Here is an 11092-nt window from a genome sequence, read left to right as displayed (position 1 = left end):
TACAATCATGGGCAGAAATAATAATAACAGTAGACAGTAGAGGCAGTGTTGTTCAACGGACTCCTTGTATAACTGAATGATGAAGCAATCTGTGTGTATTAAATATAATTAAAGTCACAGTCTAGAGCCTGTGTGCTAACAGGTGGAGCTACATTCCATTAAAACCCGTCTGTGGTCCCGATTACCTTTAAACACATGGTGTTCGTACCGTTGGTTCACGCCTCGTCCCCTGATGTAACTATCTACTTCGTCTCCACCCTTTTATAAGCCTGCTGTTTAAAACAAGGCAAATATTTAAATACAATTACAGATTCAACAATAACCACTCCACCTACAACAAACCAATGAGTCTGGGATTTAATAAATCTTCCTTGGTAGGTGCATTGAATTTAAAATGCTGTTTGAACTGTGCCCGTTAAAAACACAACGTTCTGGTTCAATCAGTGCTTCAGTGGTCGTAAAGCAAAGATCCAGCCTTCAAAATAAAAGCTCTGCACACGTAGCAACGTTTATAGACTTTATAGCCTCTTGTGACTTGTTTGTGTGTGTTTCAGCACAACACAGGCAGAGAAAACATTAACAAGACTGCTAATGTTCTTGGATCAAGGAAGGCTTTGACAGAATCCATGCAAACCTGTTACACTTACAGATACACTACCTGACGGGCTGTGTTTGGGTCGGTTCATACAGAACACAGTCACAGCGTTAAAATCACACTTTAGACTTTTTCTAACTGCCCAACCTACGAGGATTATTTATGAGCTGCTGAATGGAAGCAGATAGTTTGAGACCCAGAGCTTGACCTCCACCCTTCACTGTCTGCTAGCCCTAAATCACCACCACGAGTCTGGCTCTCCTTCACACTGATGGTGGTTCATGCCTATAAGTCTGATGATTAGACTTCAGATATTAACAATATTAAATTAGAACGCCGGGTTTCAATCAGTAGAGGGCGGTTGTTATGTATATTTATAACATAACGTGAAAATACTCTAAAACGTCAAGATTATGACCCAAATCCATCAACAGCACGACAAAATACACATAAACATATCTGGAAAAAGTCATTTTGGGGGTTTAGTTACTTTTTAAAGCTGACATGTCTTCAGTGTCAGATAGATATCAGGCTACATTAATATGTTTTTGTGATCATAACATTTCCAATAACTCCAGACCGTCCAACAGTTATTGATAAAAAGATGGATTTAACTATTTCCAATATTCACAGCTTGTTTTTATCTAAGGAAATATTCTGCATTGATCAATATTTGTTGTCATTACGCCTTTCAGAAACACTCTGCTCTCCCACAGCACCTGTTTGAAGACGACAGTCAAGCAGCAATCTAACAGCAGCTTAAGTTACATCACAACCACAACAACAGCAAATGTATTTTGGCTCTAACACTGTTGTAGTAAATTACTTAAATAAGTAATTAGAAAAAAAGGATAATATGATGTAGCTGCATGTGCTAAGACGTCACCACTTTCATAACAATTGACAGTTTGAAAGCATTTCAAAGTTGATTTATTAGAATAAAATGATTTAATCAAATGAATCACATTTCTTGTTTTAGATTGATGACATCATAAAAGATGAGGACAGACATTTGTAACTTCATCTGAAAACCTCAAAAGATGCTTTGAATGTAAAGAAATGAAATGATGGTACAGAAATCTTTACTCAACAACTTTGATTATTTCTGTCTTTGGAGAAGCTTTGGTGTATTTATGATGAATCTGTGTTCTAATCATTCTAATGGTCAGTGAAGTGAGCCGTGGTACAGTGGAGGACCACTGTTCCAGGCTCATGGAGATGTCTGAGGCCTGAACAGGAGATGTAGTTTATGACCCTACAGCGCTCTCTATTTCCTCAGGGTGATGGAGAGGTCAGCGGGGGGGGACAGTAAAGCACCTGTCTGCCAGTAAATCTGGAGCGTACGGGGGGTGGAGGGAAAACTTCTAGCTTTTTAAGTGTAAAAGCAGACTAGTTTAAGGGCAGCGTTCCTGTCAGAGTGGATGAATGACACGATACCGTCCTGTACTACGGACCCACTCTTTATCTGAACGATAGCTTATCTGAACAATACTTTCTTTAAGTCGTATATTTTATGACAACAATGCAATAGTTGTCGTTTTTCCCCTTTGCCCGCTGCCAGCTTCACATTCACATTTCCTGTCTCCCTTTCGTTTTACAGTTATCAGAGACTTTCCCTCCTCCTCCTTAAACGGTGACAAAAGCCTTTGTTTTACGCTGAGGAAAGGAATTTGAACCAGAGACTCAACATCCTTAACCTGCTACGCATTGTGTATGCTATATATATGTATAGATTATATACAATAAGTAATAAATCTATCAACTCAATCTCGTTTGAGAGCATCTAATGCCCCTTAAACATTTGAACATTTAACAGTTTTCACCACATGTGATGCAAAGTTTCACAACTTTTCAACACCTTAAGCCTCTCAATAATGAGACTCATTTGCATAATAATGATTCATTCGATTTCAATATGGCCGCCACCCTCAACCACTGGTCAGTGCTCGGACACTAATGGTGGTTATAATGGGATGATGTAAAGAGCCAGTCTTGTCATTCAGGTTCCAGCTGATGGTGATGATCTGAGTGAGAGCTGATGTCTGCAAAGCTTCACCGTTTGAAAAGTACATTAAAGGTTTTCTAAATCAATATGGTCCGTTTCCATTTCAGTCAGATATTTGTCAGATTTAGGTTCCCACAGGATCATTTCAATAGTCACCCCCAACACCAGAGGGCTGAACTCAGGGTCGGTAAACCTGAATAATACCTGAACCAGTCCTAACTATAGACCTGAACCAGTCCTAACTATAGACCTGAACCAGTCCTAACTATAGACCTGAACCAGTCCTAACTATAGACCTGAACCAGTCCTAACTATAGACCTGAACCAGTCCTAACTATAGACCTGAACCAGTCCTAACTATAGACCTGAACCAGTCCTAACTATAGACCTGAACCAGTCCTAACTATAGACCTGAACCAGTCCTAACTATAAACCTGAACCAGTCCTAACTATAGACCTGAACCAGTCCCTAGACTATAGACCTGAACCAGTCCTAACTATAGACCTGAACCAGTCCTAACTATAGACCTGAACCAGTCCTAACTATAGACCTGAACCAGTCCTAACTATAACCTGAACCAGTCCTAACTATAAGACCTGAACCAGTCCTAACTATAGACCTGAACCAGTCCTAACTATAGACCTGAACCAGTCCTAACTATAAACCTGAACCAGTCCTAACTATAGACCTGAACCAGCTATAAACCTAACTAATAAACCTGAACCAGTCCTAACTATAGACCTGAACCAGTCCTAACTATAGACCTGAACCAGTCCTAACTATAGACCTGAACCAGTCCTAACTATAGACCTGAACCAGTCCTAACTATAGACCTGAACCAGTCCTAACTATAGACCTGAACCAGTCCTAACTATAGACCTGAACCAGTATAGACCTGAACCACTAACTATAGACCTGAACCAGTCCTAACCTGAACCAGTCCTAACTATAGACCTGAACCAAACTATAGACCTGAACCAGTCCTTTTAGACCTGAACCAGTCTAACTTTGAGAGCGGATGTGACTGATGAGAGCGGATGTGACTGATCTTTGCAACGTTACGTAGGTGAAAGAAGTCCGTCCCTGAAGTTTGTGTGATGTGGGAGTTAAAGGAAATATCCTGTACAACGTTGCCAGAGGCCAGAGCAATGCCATCTAGAGTAACTTCATCAAAAGATAATATGATAGATATTAGATCCACTCCTCATAATCAGACCAGGTCTGCTCCAGATGTCCTACCAGTCATCTACAAAGCCCACATCATTGAATTGACTTGATACAATATTCAATCTGTGCCAGAATGAGTTTACACAGTGTGCATTAACATTTTAAATGAGGGATATATTATTTCAGAAGGAAACTCCTACACAGAAATGTCAGCGTGCAGGTCACAGCTGTGTTAGATGATTGTAGATGTAATGTGATGTTAGCCTGCCCTCTTCTGGACGGAGGATTACCTACAACTGTAGAGACTTGATTCAGCAGCTGAGTGAGGAGGACACAGGAGAGACTCAACCCAGCGCTGAGTCATCCAAAGCATGGCATGTTTTCCAGTTTCAAAATGTCTTTCATGTGTCAATGTCATTTCTTTTAAAGTCTCTTTCTCTAAATAGTTACTGGAACAAATCTCCAACACTTTGGTGCATCCCAGGTTGCAGGGTTCGAGCCTGCAGACGGACTGAACTGCCTGTTCTCCACACCTCACCGCTCAGCACCAAAGCCCGGAGTAGAAGCTTTAATCTGACAGCAAACCACATACATCTTAAGAACTATCTTGATTCTTTCATTTAACTTTATTTTACAGAAAGTTAGTATTAGTTTGTAATTTGGTTTCTAGTAACCTGGATGTGCCGTATAGGTAACACAAGATAAAAACTGAACTGAAATATTAAACCCTCGCTGGCACAAAAGCCGATATAAAGTTAGAAATGTGCTTAAGGAAAAAAACAGTCAATGTTTGTGAGTATAACACATATTTCAGACCAGCTGGCAAAAAGGAGAACACAATTATGGTTACATTGTGATGATGTAGAGAATAAGTCTTTATCATAACAGTTTAGGATCCGGGTGATGCTTCCATCTGTGAGAGACCTGATGCAGCTCAAAGCATTTGTAAAGCTTCCCTCTCTGAGAAGCACATTTAAAAACGAAGGATTGGTCCAAATCTGTTTTGTCTTTGTACAAAAAGACATTTTCTGTCCAACCGCTTCCCTGTTGTCTGCGAGTCCGGTTCAGAGAGCGGTCACCCCCAACACCAGAGGTCTGAACTCAGGGTCGGTTAACCTAACAAAGGTTCAACACTTAGCGTCTGGCTGTCTGCTCCTCTCCCAGTAACTCGTCATCTGTGGGATGCTTGTCGTTGTCACGGCGACGACTTTAGAAAGGCTGCAGCTGCTCAGAGGATGCTTGGGGTCGACTATGAACATCGTCTCTTCAGGAGGGTCGGTGGGGGAGATGCCCAGGCGCTTCAGGCACATCCCCAGGTAGGCGTCTTCAATGAAGATGGGTCTGATCTGAGGAGAGACAGACAGGATCTTGGCAGGCAGGTCCAGGGACATGACGTAGGCCATGCCCAGAGGATATGGGGGGTACTCTGGGTCAGCTATCACCTTTCCCGGCATGTAAAACTTGTTGAATGGGTTTCTTAAAACCGGGCTGTGCCACCACACCAAACCTGTCATGTAGTTCTGTTTGGCCCTGCTGGCATCCAGCAGCAGTTTAACCACATTGGTGACATGCAGTAACATATCGGAGTCGATCTTCATGACATAGGAGGCCTCGACGCAGTGCGCCGCCAGCCACTCCAGCATCATCATGGTCTTGATGGTCAGATTGTGGTAGCTGTCCTGGAAGTTGCTCTGGATCAGGTCATGGTGCTGCAGGTTCTCCTGTTTGAGCTTCTCCTGCTGCTGCTCAGCATCAGCTCCCCCAGGTAGGCCCAGTATGAAGAGCGTCTCCACCAGCTGACCCAGAACCAGTTTCTCACTCCCCCACGTCCTCCGGATGGTGTCCCGAGCTGCAACGTCACTGGTTGCAACATGAACCATCAGGACCAGGAACGGAGTCTTGGTGTGACACGTGGGCGTGTCGTCCATGATGAATTTGTAGTTTCGGGGATAGGCCACGTGATACGGTCCAGGATCCTCCCATTGTGGTTCTGCTGCTGCTGATGACAATGCTGGTTCTGGAATTAACCGCCATACCAAGTTCCAGTCCCACTTGATATAGATGAAGATCATCAATGCTCCTAGGGTGAAGATGAAGATGCATGTCCTCCTGAACTCCATTTAAACTACAAAGAGAAGAGACTCGCATTATGACATGATAGCAGCACTTTTCTCTGCAAAGACAATTCTCAAAGCAACAAACAGTTCAGCTTCTACCATGACTGAGAGACGGCATCAAAGCAAACTGACGGAGTAGACTGGACATAAGGAACACACTTCAGGTGTCATCGTCTCCCATTACCCCCAGATGGGACCAGCTCAGGGCTCCCACTGATTCAGCGTTATGGTGAGTTGTATTTTTTATGCATTTTACATTTGTTTTCAAGCCGGTCGTATCATTTTATTTGGTCGTGTTTTTGGTCTTTTCTCATAAATGAATTAAGTTATGTGATAGACTCTTTAGCAGTTTGTAAACAATGACGGAACAGAAGTACGTTGGAGTGCAACAGCCTGTGAAGCTAGGGAAGGACATTCGCCACCAAAGATGAAACCTAAACAAAGTGACTTTCCAGATCAGTGTGATATTAGTATTAGTGAGCTACGAGTCACTAGAAGATCAACTCTGTTATCTGAGTTCATGAACAGAACGTCAACCACCATGAAGAGACTCACAGGGTTGACTTTTTAAAATACCGTCCAGTAGTAGTGAACACGTTCCATAGCTTGTTTCAGACGGTGTTTCAGTTTCACCAGTGACCGTGTTAACTGGTGACTCTCAGCTGAATGCGTTGTGTTTCTCGTAGTGACGGCAGATGTTTAAAATACCAACAGACCATGAAGGTGTCGTCATAAAAGCCTTTAATCCGTTTAAAATATAAAGTGTGTTTATTATCTACATCAGCTGATTGAAGTGGTTTGGGGGGTTTATGTACTTTTTAAGCTCGGTGGCTGTTTTTTTCTTAGAGAAATGCACCTTGGGAATTGTATTTTACTTAAGAAATGCTTATACTCTGCCCTCGACCTGTGTGGAACCACCACAGGGCCAGATGCATAAAACTGTACGTTTGCATTGGATCCGTCACGTTTATGAATCCTCACCGACGTCTCTCTATGTTTCATAAATAACGGTCAAACTGGGCTCCTGACCACGAGCCTCACTTCCTCTCACACAGAGCAGAAAGAACTCACGTGTGGTTTTAACAACAACAACATGCGACTACAACATTCTTTAAAATAGAAACTTTGAATGGATAAAACTGACCTGAGGTCTGAAGTGAACAATACCTCGTCTGCAGCATTTAAGTAAATAAAAGGTCTTCCTGTTTCACAAACATTTCTGCCTCTGGAGACACATTTGGTGCCTAAGTCGCCCCTCAGTCCTGAAGCTGTCCTCCTCTTTCACTCTTCTTTCTTTTACTCATTTCGTCCTCACTGCTCTTTCTGCTTTCTCCTCACTCATATGTGAGCCGGGGTAGCGATACAAAAAGCTGCAGTAAATGTGACCGTGGCACAAACTCAGAGCCACCGGAGGAGCTCTTAGCTGTGAACACAGCATATCGACACTTGCATCCTGTTTTAGAGTCGTACTTCCGCCTCAGCCGTCCTCCTCCTCCTCTAATGGACGACAGCAGCACGCAGGATGAACTCAAAGTCTAGACACCAGAGAGGACGAATTCAAGTTTAGAAAGATGAAATACAAGACCGTTAGAAACTTGAACAAAAAAATGCATTCGCAGCTCAAAAAGATAAATGCTGAAGGGCCGTTTTGATGCTTTAGACTGAAAAGTCTGCAGATAGAAAAACGTTTTAAAGAGAAGGACACAACTTTTAAAGTGTCAATCCTTCAGATTTCAGTCCTGGTTGATATAATGTCTATTTTTAAGTGAAAACAGAGGACTTTTGTTCACAGTTTATTACTCTGGGCTGCGTCTGAACTACATACTAACATGCTATTTTTCTGAATTATGTGCACAGCATTTTTTTTCCTTGGAAATGTCGCCACCGACACCCAGTTCATAAAATACTGCAAATATATAAACACTGCAATACTTTCACCAGTGGACCAGAGGCTCAATCACCGCTGTGTAACAGACGTTTATTTAAATGAAAATGTTCCAGATTGACACTTAAAGGTCCAGTTATGACGTTAATAAGTGGAAGGAAGAAAAGATGTCTCTCTGAGGTGGAGTAAAAACCTACTGACAGACAGAATCTATAATAATAATAATAATAATAATAATAATAATAATCATCATCATCTAGTCCGAGTCACTGACATACTGCTGCAGACAAACATGTCTTCCTGCCTGTGGGCTGCGTCTCCAGCTCTGTGCTTGTGTTGTCATGTAATGCTTGGTTGTGGCTCTCTGCCAGTTATGAGTTAAGTTTGACCCTTTTTTGAACCTCTTCACTAAAGAGGCTTTTCTTTTGTAAAGAAGGACCTGTTCTTAATGAGTCACCTGGTTAAATAAAGGTTGAATAAAAAATCATTAGAAAGCAGGACTTCTAAACTCTCCCTACAGTGAGTCAGCTCTAGCAGGCTTTATTCTTTAACCCTGACAGGTTTTATGCTTCTGGAACAGCGTAGAAATGACTTTGTTTCATCAGCTTTGATGACTTTTCCTAATTTGATGATCTCAGATATTTCACATAAACCACGATGGATTTACTCACACATTCCATGTCTGTCTGTTGTGAATACTATAAATAACATATATATTTATGTGTCCATAGAAAGCTTTAATAGCTGAAATATTTCCTCATCATATGAAGGCTCAGTTTGTGGTAAATGTTTCTATAACTACCGGCTCTAAACAGGGTTTGGATCAGAGGAACAGATCTGTCTGGATGGAAGGAGACTTCTGTGGTGGGTCAGAGGATTAAGCTCTTACTATCCAGACTACAGTCGGTGTGGAACCCTCCCCGTACGGTCAGAGTCTCAGGCCACGTCCACATTATCCCCTTTCACTCGTTTTCAAATGAAAACGGGTTTCAGGTCTCCGTCCTCACAGCGTTTCACTATCGTTTTGGAAATGATGTGCGTCCAGACCTGCTCCCCTGAAAACGAACATCACGTGACTTCACTACACTGGGCATGTGCATGCCGGTGTAAACAGGAAGCACACTGGTTGCTTGGTTACAGATAATACATTACACTACTCTCTTAATACTCATCGTGCTTGATTCTTAACAACTTCCTCTAAAATCTTCCTCCATGAACTCAAACAGACACATTTTGTGGAAGTGTTATTTTTCCAGCTCAGTTACAGCACTGCAGGTCTAACTCTGTCTCTCCCACACAGACATTATCATTAAACGTCATTAAAGGAAGTGTACTAGATGATGGGTCCATACATCTGGTCAACAGTGCGTCATTAGTCCGTTCTGTAGGGCTGATAACGCCAGTTCATCCAGTCAGCACACAGGAGAAGTAAACAGAAACTGATCTCCATAGAGATGCTGGAGGGTCAGTCCTTATCTGATGTGATGTGAGCTCGTTTGTTCTTTAGTACACGTTGCTTTGTTTGTCTGTTTCTCTTTCGTCTTCCACTGCGGAAGTCAACAGAGCACAAACCGCCTTCACAAGCTGAGAATCATCGTAGTATTTACAGAATAAAAATACTCCATTACAAGTAAAAGCCATGCAGTCATAAAGTAGCCTAAAGTATTAAAAAGTAAAAGTACTCAACATGCAGAATATTAATATCCTGTTTTATCACCAAAGAGCGTTTCAATGGTGTTGTTTGCACAGTTTGAGGTACTTTGTGTTCTACTGGACCAGAGTACTGCTTAGGTTGTATTTAAAGCACACAAACATAACAGAGATGTAAATGCAGGTGTGAATCCACCTGTATGACATCATCACAATATCAATACACATAAGGTATGACGGCGTGATATTGTTGACAAAGTATTTTTACAAGATATATAACAATAACAAAACATTATCAACATAAAGACTCACATGGGTTTGGTTTTGGGTCAAGAGTCACTCAAAAGGGTGAAATACTTGTAAATCCTTATGAAAGTAAAGTAAAGGACTGCTGGCTGTCCATGCATGAGTCAGGAGAGGAACTCCTGTGTTCATGTGTTCCTGTGTCAGTGGAGGAGCAGCTGTCTCATTACTGGCTCCATACCTGACGCAGAGGTGAGTCCACGGTGACGCAGGTGGAGGTGCAGGTGGAGGTGGAGGTGGAGGTGAGCACCGTGTTCTTACCTGCCTCTCGTCTGCGTCGTTCTTCTTCGGCGGTGAAAGTCCCGCTGGAGCAGAACCCCGGTGTGATCCTCCGGAGACACCTGAGACTAAGCCCCGCCCACAGCCTCACCTGACCCCCTCAGAGGGGCGGGGCGGTGGGGGTTGTGCGCATGCGCAGTCATAACGCGTTGTGTAAAATTGTGGGATTTATTTCTTCCAGACTCTTTTATAATATAATCTATTTTAAAGATCATGTTTATTGATTATTTACATTTTCATAGTTTTACAACCAAAATATAGTAAAAAGATTTGAGATTATTTGTTAAAGCAGGTCAGGAACGTTTGTGTCTGAAATGGAGAAATAGAAGAAATGCTTCTATATATCAGATGTGTCCTTTATAATGAAAGTGTTCCGGATAATGTTCCATGTTTGGACTGTAGTTAGTGACTGTTTCAGGCATAAAGGTTTATATATTTCATTCATGAGGATCATTAGAGGAGCTGTAACTTTGGGATTTGTCAGATGAATTATAGATTATTACTGTAATACCCATTAAATCCTCCATTAAATGAATGATGGAACTGTAATGTGTTTTTTGAACCACTAGATGTCGCACTGACTTCAATGTTAATTTATTTCTAATCCTTCACAAGATATTAAAGATATTACGTCTTATAAATCATCATAATGTAATTAAACATACTTTAAACATCATTATAGTTATGTGAAACTATTGTTTTGATTGGTCATTGATTAATATCTTAGAGTCCTGTCTCCACCACCTCCTCCACCAACTCCACCTCCTCCACCACCTGCACCTTGTTTTCTGTCTCTTTGTCGTCATTTTGTACTTGTTTTCTGTCTCTTTGTAGTCCTTTTGTTGTTGTTTTCTGTCTCTTTGTAGTCCTTTTGTTGTTGTTTTCTGTCTCTTTGTAGTCCTTTTGTTGTTGTTTTCTGTCTCTTTGTAGTCCTTTTGTAGTTGTTTTCTGTCTCTTTGTAGTCCTTTTGTTGTTGTTTTCTGTCTCTTTGTAGTCCTTTTCTAGTTGTTTTCTTGTCTCTTTGCAGTAATTTTGTGTTTTTATGTCGTTAATTTGTCTCTTTGTAATTGATTTGTTTCTCTTTGTTGTT

At 41.5% G+C, this 11092-nt stretch overlaps 1 protein-coding gene across 6 annotated transcripts; it reads right to left on the bottom strand.

Annotated features, from left to right (window-relative positions):
- Positions 1–4811: 4811 nt before the first annotated feature.
- On the bottom strand, positions 4812–10047 carry LOC129095514 (beta-1,3-galactosyltransferase 5-like). 6 transcript variants are annotated; one of them, XM_054603983.1, is made up of 3 exons: positions 9985–10003; positions 7356–7420; positions 4812–5893 (listed from the first exon to the last, which is right to left on the bottom strand). In XM_054603983.1, the coding sequence occupies exon 3, from the start codon at positions 5886–5888 to the stop codon at positions 4896–4898; it is 993 nt and encodes a 330-aa protein (XP_054459958.1). In that variant the 5' UTR covers positions 5889–5893; positions 7356–7420; positions 9985–10003; the 3' UTR covers positions 4812–4895. The 6 variants fall into 6 exon arrangements, with proteins under 6 accessions (XP_054459958.1, XP_054459956.1, XP_054459957.1 ...); XM_054603981.1 differs by lacking the exon at positions 9985–10003 and adding an exon at positions 9733–9947; XM_054603982.1 differs by lacking the exon at positions 7356–7420 and having other exon boundaries at positions 9985–10047.
- Between the last annotated feature and the right edge of the window lie 1045 nt (positions 10048–11092).

Source organism: Anoplopoma fimbria, chromosome 9 (assembly GCF_027596085.1).
Source record: "Anoplopoma fimbria isolate UVic2021 breed Golden Eagle Sablefish chromosome 9, Afim_UVic_2022, whole genome shotgun sequence".
Classification (NCBI taxonomy): Eukaryota; Metazoa; Chordata; class Actinopteri; order Perciformes; family Anoplopomatidae; genus Anoplopoma; species Anoplopoma fimbria.
Note: the sequence above shows the minus strand (reverse complement) of the source record. Positions and strands in the feature narration are given on the sequence as shown.